At 39.9% G+C, this 18,886-nt stretch overlaps 1 protein-coding gene across 4 annotated transcripts in view; it reads right to left on the bottom strand.

Annotated features, from left to right (window-relative positions):
* The window catches only part of AKAP7 (A-kinase anchoring protein 7), a 160,719-nt gene extending 142,104 nt beyond the window's left edge, over window positions 1–18,615 (bottom strand). Inside the window, exons 1-2 of one of the 4 annotated variants that reach the window (XM_063666600.1) lie at window positions 18,121–18,615; window positions 9,086–9,217 (exon numbers count right to left, since the gene is read on the bottom strand). In XM_063666600.1, the coding sequence (XP_063522670.1) occupies window positions 9,086–9,217; window positions 18,121–18,601 (613 nt within the window). In that variant the 5' untranslated portion in view covers window positions 18,602–18,615. The remainder of the gene's footprint in view (window positions 1–9,085; window positions 9,218–18,120) is intronic. The other 3 variants (XM_054491872.2, XM_054491876.2, XM_054491871.2) reach the window with 3 other exon arrangements.
* Window positions 18,616–18,886: the final 271 nt, after the last annotated feature.

The raw sequence follows: 18,886 nt of genomic DNA, 5'->3' as shown, positions 1-18,886 counted from the left end.
TCTACAATGGAATATTTAAAAAAAAAAAAAAAAAAACAGGGACAGGGAGGAACGTTTAGACAATCTCTCTCTAGGGGGTCTCTTCCAGTTCTAGCTTTCTGTGATTTGTGGTAAAGGTACTAACTGTTAACACTTGTACTAATTACGACAATTCATGGTGATATTAAATAATGGATTCAAGATTGAGACTCATAAACTTACCATCTAGGTTATTTTTTTCCCAAATTGCAAGCATCAACCCACTAGTGGGTTATGAAATCAACTTACAAGATAATAAAGAACACTTTTTTTTTCTGAGGCAGGGTTTTACTCTTGTTGCCCAGGCTGGAGTGCAATGGAGCAAACTCTGCTCACTGCAACCTCTGCCTCCCGAGTTCAAGTGATTCTCCTGCCTCAGCCTCCTGAGTAACTGGGATTACAGGCGCCCACCACCATGTCCAGCTAATTTTTTTATTTTTAGTAGAGACAGGTTTTCACCATATTGGCCAGGTTGGTCTCGAACTCCTTACCTCAGGTGATCCACGTTCCTCAGCCTCCCAAAGTGCTGGGACTACAGGTGTGAGCCACCACATCTGGCCAATAAAGAGTACTTTTTAAAGAATGGAATGGAATGGGACAGAAGTCATGTAGAAAGTATATTGCTCACAGTTAGTATTTGTTTTATGAAATTTTTATTTCCATTTTTTACATACACTGTTTATTGGGTGGCCATGTATAGTACATTCCTTACTGTGAAGATAAGACATATAATCATTTTTTCTGTATTTTACTCACACTCCAATATGAACAATACTAAAGAGGGGGACAGAATTAACACAGTATTTCAAAGACCACTGACACTATGTTGTTTTCTACCTTACCTATTTAACACTACCTTATCTATTTAACACTAAACTGTCTTCCCATCTGTAGCAACTTATTTTTGCCATTTCAAACATCCTATAAATCCATTTTGCAGAAAAAAAAATCATAATCTCTCAAGGTAATGGTTATAACAACTCTAACCATTCTGGTATCAGGAGAATGACATAGTGTAAAACCCCAACCCAGAATACTTTCAGGCAAAAATAAAGTAGGACATGGTTTGTCTAAATTTATTCAGTTTTCTATAATTTTACCAATAACTATTTAACTTTCCTTTGAACTGGATAATCTAAAATTTTCTTTTGTTAGGCGTCACAGACAGTGTGTAGTTTTAAAATACCTAATGACAGATGGGGAAAAAAGGAATCCTGTATTTATTGCTACAGTACAGTTTTACTAACCCTTGTAATACACTTTTCTTAATTCCGTGAGCCCTGTTGATTTATCATACACTTGATACACATTGAGCCCAATCTCTCTCTCTTTTTTTTTTTTTTTTTTTGAGATGGAGTCTTGCTCTGTCGTCCAGGCTGGAGTGCAGTGGTGCAATCTCGGCTCACTGCAAGCTCCACCTCCTGGGTTCACGCCATTCTCCTGCCTCAGCCTCCCAAGTAGCTGGGACTACAGGCACCCGCCACCATGCCCAGCTAATTTTTTTTGTATTTTTAGTAGAGACGGGGTTTCACCGTGTTAGCCAGGATGGTCTCGATCTCCTGACCTCATGATCCGCCCACCCTGGCCTCCCAAAGTGCTGGGATTACCGGTGTGAGCCACCACGCCTGGCCTTTTTTTTTTTTTTTTTTGAGATGGAGTCTTGCTTTGTTGCTCAGGCTGCAGTGCAGTGGTGCAATCTCAGCTTACTGCAACCCCTGCCTCCCAGGTTCAAGCGATTCTCATGCTGCAGCCTCCCAAACAGCTGAGACTACAAGCATGTACCACCATGCCCAGCTAATCTTTGTATTTTTAGTAGACATGGGGTTTCGCATGTTGGCCAGGCTGGTCTCCAGCTCCTGACCTCAAGTGATCCGCCCTCCTCGGCCTCCCAAAGGGCTGAGATTACAGGCGTGAGCCACCATGCTCAGCCCCAATATTTCTTCTCTCTTGTTTACATACCATCTCTGATTTTATCTGTAAAGTTTTCTTATATATGGTCAAAGTATAAAATCTGTTTGCTTTTCATTACTGAACTCCATTTTATTTCTCACTTTGAAATTATAATGTAGGTTCTAAAATACAACTGGAATTATTCTTTATTTTTAGTTTCATATGAAAATATAAGGAACAAAATATTTATGTAATCATCTAGTTTACCAATTAGAATTTCAAAAATCAATGACCATAGAACAAAATGTAGAAAAATTTGGCCACACGCCCAGGACCTTTCAACTGATTATTTAGAGTAACTTCATTGGTTAGCAAAAAAGTCATCAGTTGGAGTACAGCTCATAAACCCATCTTATAAATTTAATTTATTCCACTTGTTAATTTTCATAATGATTTCAGTAGCCATTTTAATGTGTTGTAATGAATCTGGTCTTGCTGACAAAGGCTGTAACTCTCTGATTCGTTATTTGTTTTTTTAACTGAAGCACCACGTGTCATTTTATGTAAATTATCTAATTTTTTCTCAAGTTCTGTTTATTCCCTCAAAAACTACAAAGAAATGAATGATGAGAAAAATTAAGTCATCCATCCGTTATTGTGGGTTCACTGTTTTCACACTTACTCTTAGCTAAAAGGCTGAGAATGAATTAGATTTGTTTTGATATTTTATTTTTTCTTGTTATTTAGGCAGCTAAAATCTTCGAAGTAACCATTCCTACAATTCCTTAGCTATATGATTTAGAATACTATCTTCTATATTTCATAGAATATTTTTTTTGAGACTGAGTTTCACTCTTGTTGTCCAGGCTGGAGTGCAATGGCACAATCTTGATTCACTGCAACCTCCACTTCCTAGGTGCAAGCGATTCTCCTGCCTCAGCCTCCCGAGTAGCTGAGATTACAGGCACATGCCACCACACCCGACTAATTTTTTGTATTTTTAGTAGAGATAAGGTTTCACCTTGTTGGCCAGGCTGGTCTCAAACCCCTGACCTCAGGTGATCCACCCGCCTCAGCCTCCCAAAGTGCTGGGATTACAGGCGTGAGCCACCGCGCCCGGCCATATATTTCATAGAATTATTCCCCTTTAGTATCTCAATAATCTTTGGCAAATTACTAAAACTTTCTTAAAAAAAAAAAAAAAAAAAAAAAAAACCTTACCTTCTCCCTCTTTAAGTTTCTACGAGGATTATGTGCTGGGTGCAGTGGCTCATGCTTGTAATCCCAGCACTTTGGGAGGCTGAGGCAGATGGATCACTTGAGCCCAGGAGTTTGAAACCAGCCTGACCAACATGATGAAACCCTGTCTCTACTAAAAATACAAAAATTAGCTGAGTGTGGTGGTGGGCGCCTGTAATCCCAGCTACTCGGGAGGCTGAGGCAGGAGAATCGCTTGAACCCATGAGGCGGAGGTTGCAGTGGGCTGAGATCGCACCACTACACTCCAGCCTGGATGACAGAGCCAGACTACATCTAAAAAACAAAAAAAAAGTTTCTAAGAGGATTATGTAAGAAAATGTAAAGCATTTAGCAATGTGCTGGAGGAGCTCAATATTATTATTATAAAATATTTCTCTTAAAGGGAAATGTTTTATAAATATTTAATTTAGCAAATATATGTAAGAAAAAACCTGGTGAAACAAAATTAATGAAAATGTACTGAGGCTAGTTACGTTTTAAGGACTTAACATGTATTGAGGAATTGAATCTTTCCAACAATCTTGTGAGACAGCTACCATTATTATGCCAATGTCATCGATAATGAATGAACTTGAGCCTGGAAAAAGTACACACTAGCTGAACTAACTATGTCCCCAGCTCAGCACCAGTAACAGTACCTGGTACATAACACACTCAATAAATATGTGTTGAATTAATTTAGTGATTGGGCTTGTTCCAATTTTTATTCATTTTCTTATTTTTTTAACAAAAGAAAAGATATCAATAATTTATGTTATTTGGGGCAGATATTTGCCTTAACCTCTCTCATAACATTTGGAATATGCAGTATATGCTTCCCCAATTAATTATAGAGGATGCAGAAAACAATCTATCTTTTATTTTAACTGACTCAGGGTAACCACCTATTATATCAAGTACAAAGATTCAATCTTTATTTGATATAGCATTTTTGTATAAAAAAGTTTTAGGTGAAGGTAAGTTTCAATTTATATTTTAAGATGTTTAAAATCTAAGTATTTTTTAAATATAACAACTTCTTAGGATTAATAAGTAGCAAAATTACGATTTCCCATATCTCCAAAATCTTCAGTTATTACAGAGTAGAATTCTGCATGAGGTAAACTAAGAATTATAAGCATTTTAATATAAGGAGAGCTGAATTCCACATTTAGGGAAGACATGACACACAAAAAAAAGAAAATCAAAAGATTTTATTTAAATGTGGCTTAAGACCAGGCATAGTGGTGCATACCTGTTTTCCCAGCTACTCAAGAGACTGAGGTGGGCGGATCACTGGAGCCCAGGAGTTTGAGACTAGCCTAGGCAACACAGTGAGATCCCATCCCTAAACAAATTCAATAAATGTGGCTTAATAGTTAAGAACTATGATTCCCTTAAGAGACTAGAATCAATTAAACTAAAACTCTCCACAAAGTCACCTGTGGGAAGAAGCATACTAAGCTATTCCCAACAGCAGAATGACTCTCCATTCTACTTTCAGATGCAGAACAGCAGCAACCCAAATGCTTTCCTGGATGGTTTACTGGTTTATAATCAACTGACCCACAACATTTCCCTTGTAAACAGCAAAGACCCCATCCAAGTCAACCAGGCACTAAGCTGGATTTTCTCCTAAAACGTGTCCACCCTATGGAGCCAAAGGTGTGGCACAGGTTGTACTGTCTCCTCATCATTTCTTTTTTTGTTTTGTTTCTTGAGACAGTCTGGCTGTGTTGCCCAGGCTGGAGTACAGTGGCACAATCTCGGCTCACTGCAACCTCTGCCTACCAGATTCAAGCAATTCTCCTGCCTCGGCCTCCCTAGTAGCTGGGATTACAGGTACGTGCCACCACGCCCCGCTAATTTTTGTATTTTTAGTAGAGACGGGATTTCACCATGTTGGCCAAGCTGGTTTCAAACTCCTGACCTCAAGAGATCCGCCCAACTCGGCCTCCCAAAGTGCTGGGATTACAGGTGTGAGCCATGGCGCCCAGCCTCCCCATCATGTCTAAAAGACTTCCATTGTACACGCATTTGGATATTTTACTTCTAATATACTTTTATATTCTCATATTTAGTTCTAATGCATGTTATCTTCTAATTTTTAGTTATAATATTCTAAACTACAACCCTAATAAAAGTCTCTTCTTCAAAACTAACCAAAACATGTAAAGACCCATCTCACCCAACCAGACCACATGCTGCCTAATCAAGATACCACATTCGCACTGAAGGCAACGCAGCTGACAATCGAGAGACACTAACCATTTCAAGGGGAGTTTTCCTACTGCCAAGGATTCCCCTTCCCATGATGTTTTTGTTAGCACTACTTTCCTCATTGCTCTGCCAGGGTGTCTATTAGCAAGAATTTCTTGGCAGTTAACTCGCAATTTCCACAAGCCAAAGAAAACTGAAGGAATCATAGGCAACAAACAACCTGAGAATTTTGAGGTTGCCATCTACCATGGAGCAAATGAGTAGACTGATTACTAAACGTACAAGAAAGCCAAATTCAGTCCATTCAAGCCACAAACTAATTATATTGTGTTTCAGGCACAAACACTATTATTATATCTTTCTTATGCTTTAAGGGTTGGCAATAAAACTCCCAGTTTTTGTACATTTCTATAAAAATCTCACTTCAGAAAAACTAGTTAGTAGTTTCTGGTTTGCAAAGACTTGTACTATTTGTTCCTTAGTATTTTAGTAAATGCTATTATAAAAATGAGAGAGTAAGTTGTCCCCAAATAACTAAGGAGTATGTTTCAAAGGTTTTCTAAATAACATTTATTCATTATTTTACATTTTTAGCTGCTTTCTTGCATACATTATCTATTTTTAGCCAGAAAGCAACACTATGAGATAAACAGGAGGGAATTTTTATCCACACTTTAATTGTTGAAGGTCCAAGTAGATAATGAAGTAACCAAAACGTAAAACACAAGTTTTCTGTTTTTCCCTTTGTACCACACTGCCCATGTATAAGTTGGAGCCTGGAATTTTAAATCCATCTTCCCACAAAAGTAATATAATATATGGTGGTTTGCAGTCTAGACTAACCCACAAAGACTTTTAACTCATAAAGCCTAAATTATCAAAAAGTGTATATATTAGTTAAAAGCATATTTTGTGGACTGGCCTGAGCCCCTAGTATACATAGATAACATCATTTCTTTGGTAAAATATATATCATATCCTAGAGAGAAAAGATCCTGTTCACATGACGAACTGGCCATCCTTCCAATGCACATCCTCTGAGGAAACAGCTGTTGCTTTCAGAGTAGGAATGAAATGCATGCCACAAACACATCCAGCCCCTTCCTTCTTTCTGGTCCCAATGGCTATTAATCTCCTTAACAGTAGAGATATAAGAATATGGTGACTACAGAAACACTATTTGCTCTCTGGGATTCTGGCAGTATCTTGCTTTCCATCGCTAGTAGAAGCTATGTGTTCACATACATTAGATATATGTAAGCTATGTATAAATCAGAAGTGCCTGCAGCTGGAAGAATGAACAGACTCATCCCTTGTTCCAATCTAACTTATGCACTCCAATGGGAGTGATTCAGAGACTGGAACAAGGCTCAGAGGGAGAAACGTGGGTGAGTGAGGCCCATGGTGGGCACACAGGGCATGGCTATTCATGAGAAGCCTTCTTTATTTATATCCAAATTAGAGAAAGTAATGAAATCAGAAAGAAGTGATTGAATTTTTTAAATCTATTCATTTTATTTGCTCAATAAGTAGGAAATTAAGAGGAAAACATTAAATCCTTGCAATTCTCACTTTTTTCTAAGAGTATCTTCTAATTAACAGGTACAAAAATTCTTCATTGAAGGTTTCCCCAACAGCTGTGAAACTCACAAACATGGTTCTTCTCTACAGGGCAGTTGTAAAGGAAACTATAGGAAACACCTCTTCCTGATTCCTTCTTCCCTTGGATTATGGAATGGGAAAGACTGCTTAATAAAATAGCAGAGACTTAATCGTTTTAAGTATCACATCTTCCCAAAATACAAGTCAGGTTCACTGCCTCCAGAAGACAGTGTGATAAAGAGTAGTGTGGTTGCTGAGACTGGCTGAGCATCAGAATTGAGATGTTTAAAAAAATTTTTAAACAAAAAGATTACCTGGCAGGATGCAAAGGTAGAAAAAGAAGAATCTGTGCTTTTACATCGCTCTGCAGAAAATTCTGATGGTCAGATAATTTCAAGAGCACTGAATAGTTCATACTCATCCTCCAAGCCTCTACTCTTGCCAAACACCTAGGAAGGCTTCATGGACACCCTCTCCTCCCACATCCAGGTTAGATGCCTCCCTGCACACATCCTCACATCATGCACTTCCAGAGCAGCCTGTATGGCATTCATCTTATGAGATGATAGCTGTCAACAGATTGGTTCCCCAATGAAGCTGGGAGCTTCTTGACGTTCAAGACTGTCGTGTGTTTTAATATTCCCAATGTCCAGCACAATGCCTGGCTATAAATGTTCATCAAAGAAATGATTAACAAATCAGAAACCAGATTCTACAACTAGTTCTTTCCCACTGTGTGAATTTAATTTACTTAACTTCTCTAAGTCAGTTTTCTTTTCTCAAAATGAAGAGACTAAAGCAGATGATTTGTTATGCCACAGAGCCCTAGTCATGAAAAAAGCATATCAAACCACAGCAAGGCTTTATGTAAGGTTGCAAACAGTTGAATGGTGCAGAGTATGTAGTCAGTAAACATTTGAATATATTGATGCTTTTCCTTATTTTCCTCCCCACAAGTAACCTGGACAATAGTCAAATCTTTAACATTTTCAGTGAAGGTAAACCCAAATATCATGGACACTATTGTTTTTACAATGACATAAAACAGATTTTAATTTATTTATTTTACTAAAATAGAGATGGGGGTCTCCCTATGTTGACCAGGCTGGTCTCAAACTCCTGGCCTCAAGTCATCCTCCCGTCTCAGCCTCCCAAAGTGTTAAGAATACAGGCATGAGCCACCGCATCTGGCCAAAACACAGATTTGGATATTTACGTAATTCCAGCAGTATTTCAATCAAGTAAGCATTGTTGCTTTAAAGTTTGTGAATGAAGCTCTCAAAGACTGAATCGATCCAATACATGAATATTTAATTAAAAGTTGACCTGTTCTCACTATTAGCCTGTTGAGCTCCTTTGGGGCAGTGATAATGCCCATCTTGTTCACTGATGGACCCTCCCAATGCCTAGCAAAGTGCTTAGAGGATACCAAACAGCTAGTAAACATGTGTTAGATAAATGGGTACTGCTGAAATTAGCAGTGGCTCCACAATAATCAAGGGCATTATCTAGCCCTTTATTTTCAGAAGTAGCTTATAAACTAAAGAATGACCTGGCTCAACATTTTGTGAGACACGTCAATATTATCTGTGATTATTTTATCACAGATATTATTATATATGAATATAATATTATTATTATTATACCAATAGATATAGACAACTATTAAATAAAAAACAAGACTTGGCCAGGCACGATCATTCACATCTGTAATCCCAGCATTTCTGGAGGCCAAGGCAGGAGGATGGCTTGAGCCCAGGAGTTTGAGACCAGCCTGGGCAACATGGCAAGACCCCATCTCTACAAAAAAAATAAAAACGTAGCCAGATATGGTGCCACACATGCCTGTGGTCCCAGCTACCTCCCACCAGGAAGCTGAGGTGGGAGGATTACTTGAGACTGGGAGGTCAAGGCAGCTGTGAACTGTGATCACACCACTCCAGCCTAGATGACAGAGCGAGACTGTCTCAAAAAACTAGAATAAATGAAATGAAATCAAAATTAAAACTCAAAAACGTAAGTATTAAAAGTGAAACAACTTATAAAGAAAAAATATATATAACTAAATTTACTACTCATTGCTTGTAAATACATGTTTACTTAATAACGTACTTACTTCCACAGTCATCCTGAATATCTACAGTAGCAAATGGCATGTCTACCAGAGAATCCATAGTATTGGCTTCAAATTCCGCTGACATTTTCTTTTTTCTTGATACATTTTCACACTCATTGGAATTAATTCCTCCTTTAACATATCACAAACAGAAAAAAAAGGATTATTTAACTTGTTATTATTTAAACATATCCTAAATGAAAATAACTCAGCTCACTGATTTCAATATAAATTAACATCTGTTAAGAAATGTACTACTTGTGTTCAAATATATCATAAAGCTATTTATATAAACATTTATACCACATTCTGTATTTTTGTACACACTTATAAAGCTTTAATCATTTTCTAAAACACAGTATTCATGTATGATTAGATGAAAACTGAGTCAATCAATAATCCTCAAGATCTTTTATAGCTATATTTTAATTCTAAAACTATGTTTTTTTCATACCTTTTAAAACAACCAGCAAGGTTTGTCAGTCATTCTCATTCTTATGTTTAGCAATATCACTTACGTGTTCTTATTTGTACAAGTTCTGGCCTATAATTTTTTCTTCAATAAAGACTTTTAAGTTGTTTATCTCCATCATTACATTTAACACTGGATATTTAGTTAAAAATACATGGTTCTAAATATGCTTTTCTGAAAATTCTATTATTAAAAAGCAAATGATCTTACAGTTTCCCTAACTCCTCTCCCATGGTCATATACTAACTTTAAAGCCATATTTCCTATTTGTCTTTTTTTGTTTTCTTGCTATGGGTAGAACAATCATATACCTTGGGTGGAGGTAAGAGAAAGAAGGTGTATGTTTAAATTGATAAAGTTAATCGCTAAATTTATCAGATGGTGGTCTCCCCAGTGCCATTACAACTCATGCCTTTATTGACAGACACAAATGCTATCTGAACTAATAAGATTGAACAGAATCCTGGAATACTAATATAATTTTTACTCTACATATTTACTAAAGACTAATTTACCACTCAAGATGTTAAAGAAGTCCTTTAATTCATTCTCTCATAATACTCTATTTTCAGATACAATACCTGTAAAACATAGTCCATTAAGAATATGGCTACAACATAGCTATGATGATAGGCCACAGTTAACATACAAGCCAAAAAACACACATTTTTACTGCAATTTGATTAATCTCTACTATTGTTCACACACACACACCCCTGTTTTATTAGTCCATTCGCATTGCTATAAAGGAATACCTGAGGCTGGGTAATTTCCAAACAAAAGAGGTTTATTTGGCTCCCAGTTCTGCAAGCTGTACACAAAGCACAGTGCCAGCATCTGCTTTGGTGAGAGCCTCAAGAAGTTTAAAATCATGGTGCAAGGCAAAGGGAAGCCAACATGTCACATGTCAAGAAAAACAGCAAGACAGAGAGGCAGAGATGCCAGCCTCTTTTAAGCAACCAGATCTCACATGAACTCATTACCGCAGGGAGGGCGCCAAGGCATTCATGAGAGATCTGCCCCCATGACCCAAACACCTCCCACCAAGCCCCATCTCCAACATTGGGGATTACATCTCAACATGGGATTTGGAGGAGACAAACATAAAAACTATTATCATTCTGCCCCTGGCCACCTAAATCTCACTGCAAAATATAATCATCTCTTCCCAATAGTCCCCCAAGGTCAACTCGTTCCAGCATTAACTCAAAAGTCGAAAGTCTCATTTGAGACTCAAGGTAAGTTTCTTCCACCTATGAGCCTGTAAAATCAAAAAGAAGTTATTCACCTCCAAGATACAAAGGTGGTACAGGTATTGTGTAAACATTCCAAAAAACATTGTCTCCCATTCCAAAAGAGAGAAATCCAAAAGAAAGGGGCAACAGGCTCCACATAAGTCCAAAACCTAGCAGGGGAGACAATAAACCTTAAAGCTCCAAAGCTCTCCTTCAACTCCATGTCCCACATCCAGGGCACACTGGAACAAGACATGGGCTCCCAAAGCCTTAGGCAGTTCTGTCCCTATGGATTTGTAAGGTGAAGCCCCTGTGGCTGCTCTCACAGGATGGAATTGAATGCCTGCAGCTTTTCCAAGCTCAGGGTGTAAGCTGCCAGTGGCTGTATTATTCTTGGGTCTGGAAGGTGGCAGCCCCCTTCCCACAGCTCCACTAGGCAGTGCCCTGGTGGAGACTCTGGGTGGGGGCTCCAATCCCACATTTCCCCCCAGCATTGCCCTAGGAGAGTTTCTCTGTGAGGGCTCCACCGCTGCAGCAGGCTTCTGCCTGAGCACCCAGGCTTTCTGGTACATCATCTGAAATCTAGGTGGAAGCTGCCACGCCTCCTTCACTCTTGCATTCATTCTGTGCACCTGCAGGCTTAACATCACATGGAAGCCCCCAAGGCTTACAGTGGCTTGTGCTCTCCAAAGTGACCAGAGCTATAGTTGGAGCCTTTTGAGCCACAGCTGGAGGTGGAGAAACTGAGACGTGGGGAGCAGCGTCCCAAGGCTGCACATGGCAGCATGCCCCTGGGCTTGGCCCCTAAAACCATTCTAGGCCTCCAGGGCTGTGATCAGAGAAGCTGCCCTGGAGATTTCTGAAATCCCTTCAAGGCCTTTTTCCCATTGTCTTGGCTATTAGGAATTGCCTCCATTTTAGTCATGCTAATCTCTCTAGCAAGTGGTTCCTTCACAGCCCACTTCAATTCCTCTCCTGAAAATGCTTTTTCCTTCTTTACCACAAGCCTAAGCTGCAAATTTTCCAAATTTTTATGCTCTGCTTCCCTTTTAATTATAAGGAAAGCAACTTTAAGTCATTCCTTTGCTTCCATATCTGATTGTAGGTCATCAGAAGCTGCCATGCCACTTCCTGAATGCTTTGCTGCTCAAAAATTTCTTCCCATTGCACTCCACCCTGGGTGACAGAGTGAGACCCTATTGCAAAAAAAGAAAGAAAGAAAGAAATTTCTTCTATCAGATACTCAAAGTCATCACTTTTAAGTTCAAACTTCCACAGATCCCTAGGGCATGGCCACAAGGCAGCCAAATTCTTTGCTAGGGCATAACATAGAGACATTAACTGCAGTTCCCAATAACTTCCTCATATCCATCTCAAACCTTGTCAGACGGGCCTTCACTGTCCATATTTCTATCAGCATTTTGGTCACAACCACTTAACCAGTCTTTAAGAAGTTCCAAACCTTCCCTCATCTTCCTGTCTTCTTCTGAGCCCTTCAAACTCTTCTAACCCCTGCCCATTACCCAGTTCCAAAGCCACTTCCACATTTTCAGGTATCTTTAGAGCAACACCCTACTCTTTAGTACCAATTTTCTGTCTCAGTCCATTTGCATTGCTGTAAAGGAATACCTGAGGCTGGGTAATTACTAAAGAAAAGTTTATTTGGCCCAGAGTTCTGCAGGCTTTACACAAAGCATAGTACCAGCATCTGCTTCTGGTGAGGGCCTCAGGAACCTTATAATCATAGTGGAAGGCAAAGGGAAGCCAATGTGTTACATGGTGAGAAAAGGACCAAGACAGAGAGGTGGAGGTGGCAGCCTCTCTTAATCAACTAGATCTCTTCTGAATTCATTATCACAGGGAGGGCACCAAGCCATTCATGAGGGATCCACCCCATGACCCAAACACCTCCCACCAAGCCCCACCTCCAACACTGGGGATAACATCTCAACATGAGATTTGGAGGGACAAATATCCAAACTATATTACTATATTCTGGATAAAAGCAAAAAACAACGAAGCCTTTTTTTAATTAATTAAGTTCAATGCCAAAAAATCCTAATAGTACATTCTTAATAATGTTACTATTTACAATACAGTTCAAATTTTAGGAATTATGAATGCCTCGTACGCAGGTGTTCAACAAATGTCAGTTCACTATGAGTCTATTCATAAACTCGCAAATATGTGAAAAATGCGAGAACAAGTTAAATGCCTCTTTTCTATTTTTATGCTTGTGTTTTAAAAACACAAATGCAGCTTAGGCTTAAATAAAAGTTTTCATAGATGAATACACATCCTGTACCTTTGGGCACATGCAGCTACACATAAAGGATCACCACTGACCATGTATGTTACACTTGAAAAGCTAGTAATAAACCATGCAACTAAATAGAAACAAGGCTGAATGAAAATCAGAACAAAATGAAATAAACCCAACTATTGTTTTTCCTCTATTTTATTCTCAATCTAAGAATTTAGTGACATAAAATTGACCTATTTAACACCATCATCTCACTACTAGCTTCCAAGTTCTTCTGCTACTTGGAAATACAGATTCTTAGCAGTAAGTGAGGTAGAGGAAACTTAATTTTGGGCTTCAACACATTTTGAAGGCAAAAGGAAGAATACAATGATGAATTAAATAAGTCAATTTTTAAATAAGAAAAGTTCGTGAAATCGCTTAACTTTTAGTTTCTCCTGAGCTCAATTAATCACCAAAATTAGAGAGCAAGTGCTATGGACGTCCTTCTGGCTATACCAAAGAGAGAATCACGCGGTAACAATGGTAATAATAGTAACTGCACATTAGAATCACCTACAGAGCTTTAAAAAAAAAATCACTAGAACGCATGTGTGTCACTCCAGCCAATTAAATCAGAATCTCTGGAGATTAGGCCAACTCTGGTATTTTTTTAAACCTCTGCAGAGTAATTCCAATGTGCATGAGTGGTTTTCCAATTGAAAACCACTGCTCCAGAAGATCCCCTTTCACTTCTTCTATACCTTGACCTCACACCAGACTAAGAGATTGTGTGAACAGTTGAGAACAATCAACTTCAAAGTAAAACCTTAGATCAGACCTCTACCATCAGGGAAAATCTTGCAGATCCCCAGCTCAGGGCTGAGTTAGGTAATCCAATCTTCTAGGCACCTAGTGCTTCCTCCAATCACTGCATGTATACATTATGTATACATGTCCGTTTATCTGTCTTATCCATTAGATTCTAAGGTAAAGTGACCATACAATTCACCAAACCAGGACACTGTTGAAAGTGAAAGGGACAACTTTCTATAACTGCACTCCATCATGTGTGGTCACCATAGTCGAAGTTCCTTAAAAGCCTTGTCTTATTCTCCTTTGATTCCTCCAGGCCTAGCACTGAGTTCAGCTCACAATAGGTGCTCAATAAATTTTTACTGAATGAATAAATGTGATAAAGGTAAGTCCACATTTGAGAGTGGTTAATGAGTCACTATTAGCTAGTGTAGATAGCTACAATGCAATACAGCTATCTCACTGCCCATGAAAAATAATTCCTGGTATTTAGTGGCAGCCTCAGTACATCACAGATTGTCTCATTTTCACCAGATGAATAAAGGAAAAGTACTAGTATCCCATATGACATGAAAATAAAAATTAAAGCATAATATGACTTGTTCAACATCATTCTTTACCTTACTAAATAAAGCATATTAAACTCAAATGCAATGTTACATCAAAATCCACAGGAGTCTAGAACTTGAAATACAAACAACTATCTTCTCTTAAGCTACAGAATAATAGGAATTATTAACTCAACAATTTTTGAGATAGGAATTATTAACTCAAAAAAAAGGAGTGCCACTTTCAAATAAGTCTTGAAAGAACTGCTGGTCATTCTATAGAACAATGTTTCTCAAACCAAATATTTAGAACACTTCCTCCAGTTCTCTAAGCTCTAGTGTTTGGGCAAAGGTTGGTAGATGTGAATTAAATACATCAGTCATAACTACACTTTCTCTTACAGAAGGTATAAATATTTTGCTTTTGGAAAACTGCCTTAAAATAACCAACTCTTAAAGCATTTAAACTCTTTTAAGTTCATTGGGCTGAGTACTTAAAAGTCTCCTACAATTTGTTCTAACCATAGTTAAAATTCTATCTTTTGTATAAATCCAAATAAAAGTTATGCTTCCAAATGCATTAATAACATAAAGATGAGGTGAAGCTGGTAAACTATTAATATGTCTGTTACTACTACTAACAACAGCTAACATTTAAGTGCATGCTTGAGGCCAGGCACAGCTGGAAGCACTGGGAGGAATTCATTTAATCCATACAACCACACTATGGAGAGGTACTATTATGATGCTCATTTTACAAATCAGCTGATTAAGTACTTGCTCAAGGGTAAAACTAGTGGGTCTTGGGGCTGGAACTGGAATCCAGTCACTCTATGACCATTATGCCCTTTCTGGCACCACACACTGCCACCTTATTATACACTGACTATAGCAATGTAAACGGAGGCAATCCTTTCAGAAAGCGATCTGGCAATAGATCAGAAGCCACAAAAATATTCTTCTGATGTTCTTCTTACTGCTATCTGGTTATCTATCATCCATGCTCAAAGATTCACCACAGCTTTCTTTAAACAAAAAAGGAAAAGTGGAACAAAACTTAAATGCCTAATAACAGGGAAATGGTACAACAGCCAAGATTTGGAAGCAACTTAAGTGTTGGATAACTTAGGTTATCCAATGGAAAAAGGAAATATGGTACATACATACAATGGAGTACTATTCAGCCATACAAAAGAATAAGATCCTGTCATTTGCAACATGGATGGAACTGGGAATCCTTATGTTAAGTGAAATAAGCCAGGCATAGAAAAACAAACTTTCTATGTTCTCACTTACTTGTGTGAACTAAAATTAAAACATTTGAACTCATGGAGATAGAGAATAGAAGAATGGTTAACAGAGGCTGGGGAGGGTGGTGGAATGGGTGGGGGGGAACATGGATGGTGATTGGGTACAATAAAATAGAAACAATGAAAAAAATAGGGAAATGGTTAAACGAAGCATGCTCGTGACAATGACAACTACGAACAATGACTATGAAGAATGCAATGACAGAAAAAAGCTAACAACAAATGCCAAGTTTTTAGAAAGGAGATATAAAACTGCATATGCTCTATGATTTACAATTATGTGGCCAAAGGCTAAACAGTATAAACTGCTTGTAAATGCTGACAACTATGCTGAATATATTCATGTTTCTCATTTCTGCTATTCAAACGTTTCAAAATTGAATATTACCTTTCTAAGAAAAACAATACATACATTTTAAGTATATTATAAAACCATACCTTTAAATATATGCACATATTCAAATACAGGTGAAGCAAATGCCTTCATCAAAAATAGGCCAACAGGGCCGAGCGAGGTGGCTCACACCTGTAATCCCAGCACTTTGGGAGGCCGAGGCAGGTAGATCACGAGGTCAGGAGATAGAAACCATCCTCGCTAACACGGTGAAACCCCATCTCTACTAAAAATACAAAAAATTAGCCGAGCATGGTGGCACACACCTATAGTCCCAGCTACTCGGGAGGCTGAGGCAGGGGAATCGCTTGAAGCTGGGAGGCGGAGGTTGCAGTGAGCCGAGATCGTGCTACTGCACTCCAGCCTGGGCGACAGAGCGAGACTCTGTCTCTCAAAAAAAAAAAAAAAAAAGAGAGAGAAAGAAAAGGGTATGGAGAGTTCGCCCACTGTCACACAAAATGCAAGTTTCCTATCTGGATAATAAATGACTACTCAATTTCGTTAAGTAAGTCTCTCATCACTCTACTAGGTAAATAGTAAATTTATCCCAGCTGAGCAAGTTGGCTCACACTTGTAATCCCAGCACTCTGAGAGAAGGACTGCTTGAGCCCAGGAGTTCAAGCCTTGGTGACATGGCAAGACCCTGTCTCTACAAAAAAAAATACAAAAATTAGTCAGGCATGTTGGCACGTACCTGTAGTCCCCGCTATTTGGGGAGGCTGAAACAGGAGGTTGGCATGATCCCAGCAGATCTAGGCTGCAGTGAGCCATGATCGCGCCAGTGCACTTCAACCTGAGCAACAGAGGAAGACCCTGTCTCTAAATACATATATACATATATACATACATACATACGTACATACATAAATAAGTTCATTTCTAAGAAGAACTGGAAAGGGCCAAGGGCATCCATTCTAGTCCTGGCTTAACTACTAAAAATAGTATTAGCATCTTACACGTTAGTAAATGTTGCAGCTGCGTAGAAATCAACAAGTTACTTGACCTCCAGGCTTTCCTTTCCTCCTCATAAAAAGGGAATAAAAGTAAAATCCAAATTATTAGGGAGAAATGGACAAGTTAATAGTGTCCGAAAATGGATGAAAGGGGGAAGTAATCTCCACAAACATCTTAAACTTTATGAGTAAGGAAAATACACAGATATGCTAACAGGATCCCGAATTGCAAACCCACGGCACTTAAACAAGGAACTGGAGTATGGCTCTTTTCTCCTTAACAATTTCCATTCCCATGCATTTCCTAAATGCAAAAACTCACTGTCATCATTCACTTAACAATTGTAAACATATTTACACGATTTAACTGCTATTTATATAGCACACTTTAACGTTTTTATGCTTTTTATACTCTTGTATGAGTTTATCCTATGAAACTCTTGCAGAGGAGCACCTTTTCTCTAATTGGTTTGCGGACCCTTTTACTGAAAGTCCACCCCTAACTCGCTCTACTCACAAAGTTCAGTTCACAACAAACGCTGACCCAAACTGGAAATTCATTCCGGGCGCTAGTGCAGACTTGGCGCCAGTTTTAAAAGCGGTCATGTCCAAACCTGGCAGAAAATCCTAAATGAGACAGTATGGTGGTTCGGGTGCTTAATATTTGTGATATAAGATAAAGTCGAGATTTTACTAGGTTTTGTTTACATTTACCCACATCAACACCGTCGGAAGGAATGTGTATTGGCATGAACTTTGTGCAAAGGGTCACAGGATGAGAAAGGGAGAAAGAAAAGTGAAACTCGGGGATGGGCTCATACCCCCGCCTCCTGTCGAACCCACAATGCGTGCATTAAAACGCTTCGCTACAGGCAGCACTGATGTACACCCTGGTTGCACCGGGCTTCTCGGTGCTACCCTGAGTCCTTTTGGGAAGGAGGGAGACTCGGAGAAGGGCCGGCGCGGGTCAGGCCCTCCCAGAGGTCGAGCGCAGAGCAGGCCCAAGCCCCCGCGGCTCCTGTCGCCCCCGCCCCGGCCCCGGCCCGCTGGGCAGCCCGGTCTCACCCGCTTCGGGGCGCTCCATGGTCGCGGCGCATGCGGGCGGCGCGTCTGGGCTGGCCGCAGCGGCGGTGGCGGGCCGCGGCCCGGGGCTGGAGGCGAGGCCTAGGCGGAGGCCAGGGCGGGGCTCGGGGCCTGAGGGCGGTGCGCTGGGCCGGGGCGGGGTCCAGCGACAGGCTGCGGGGGCCCGGGCCGCGGAGGCCAGGCCTGCGGAAGCGCGGAGCTTCCCAAGCCGCAGCCCCCGCGGCAGCGGCAGCAGCCGTAGAACCAGCATGCCAGGCCGGACGCCGGAACCAGCCGGAAGGGGCCGACCCGCGTCGCCGGTGGTACCCGGATTCGGGCGAGAGGCGCGGCCGCGCTCGGGCAGGGCGGGGGAAACTAGGCCCGGCGACTGCGGCGTCACGGCAGCCCAGGTCTTCTCGACTCTGCAATGCGACGCTGGGTCTTCGCCTGCCTCCCGAGCCCCGCGGCCTTTGGCAGCCCTCATTTATTTCCCGTGGCGCAGCCTTTCCCGTCCCAGGCTTTCAAGGGCGAGATTGGGACTAGGATGAAAGAATTCTCTGGCCTGATGTCTTTTTAGAACCCATGTGCTTAGTTTTGCAATCAGGATTCTGATTGCAGAATATTTGGGAAGAGCGAAATGTACAAGAACGAGATCTTGTACTTCTGTATAATGAGATACTTTATTTACCTTACTTTTCAAAAATGCAAATTGTGACAAAGTCTTTAATTTTTAACAATGATGTTATGTTTAGACATTAAGAGGAAACCA

This window comes from Pongo pygmaeus, chromosome 5, assembly GCF_028885625.2.
Source record: "Pongo pygmaeus isolate AG05252 chromosome 5, NHGRI_mPonPyg2-v2.0_pri, whole genome shotgun sequence".
Classification (NCBI taxonomy): Eukaryota; Metazoa; Chordata; class Mammalia; order Primates; family Hominidae; genus Pongo; species Pongo pygmaeus.
Note: the sequence above shows the minus strand (reverse complement) of the source record. Positions and strands in the feature narration are given on the sequence as shown.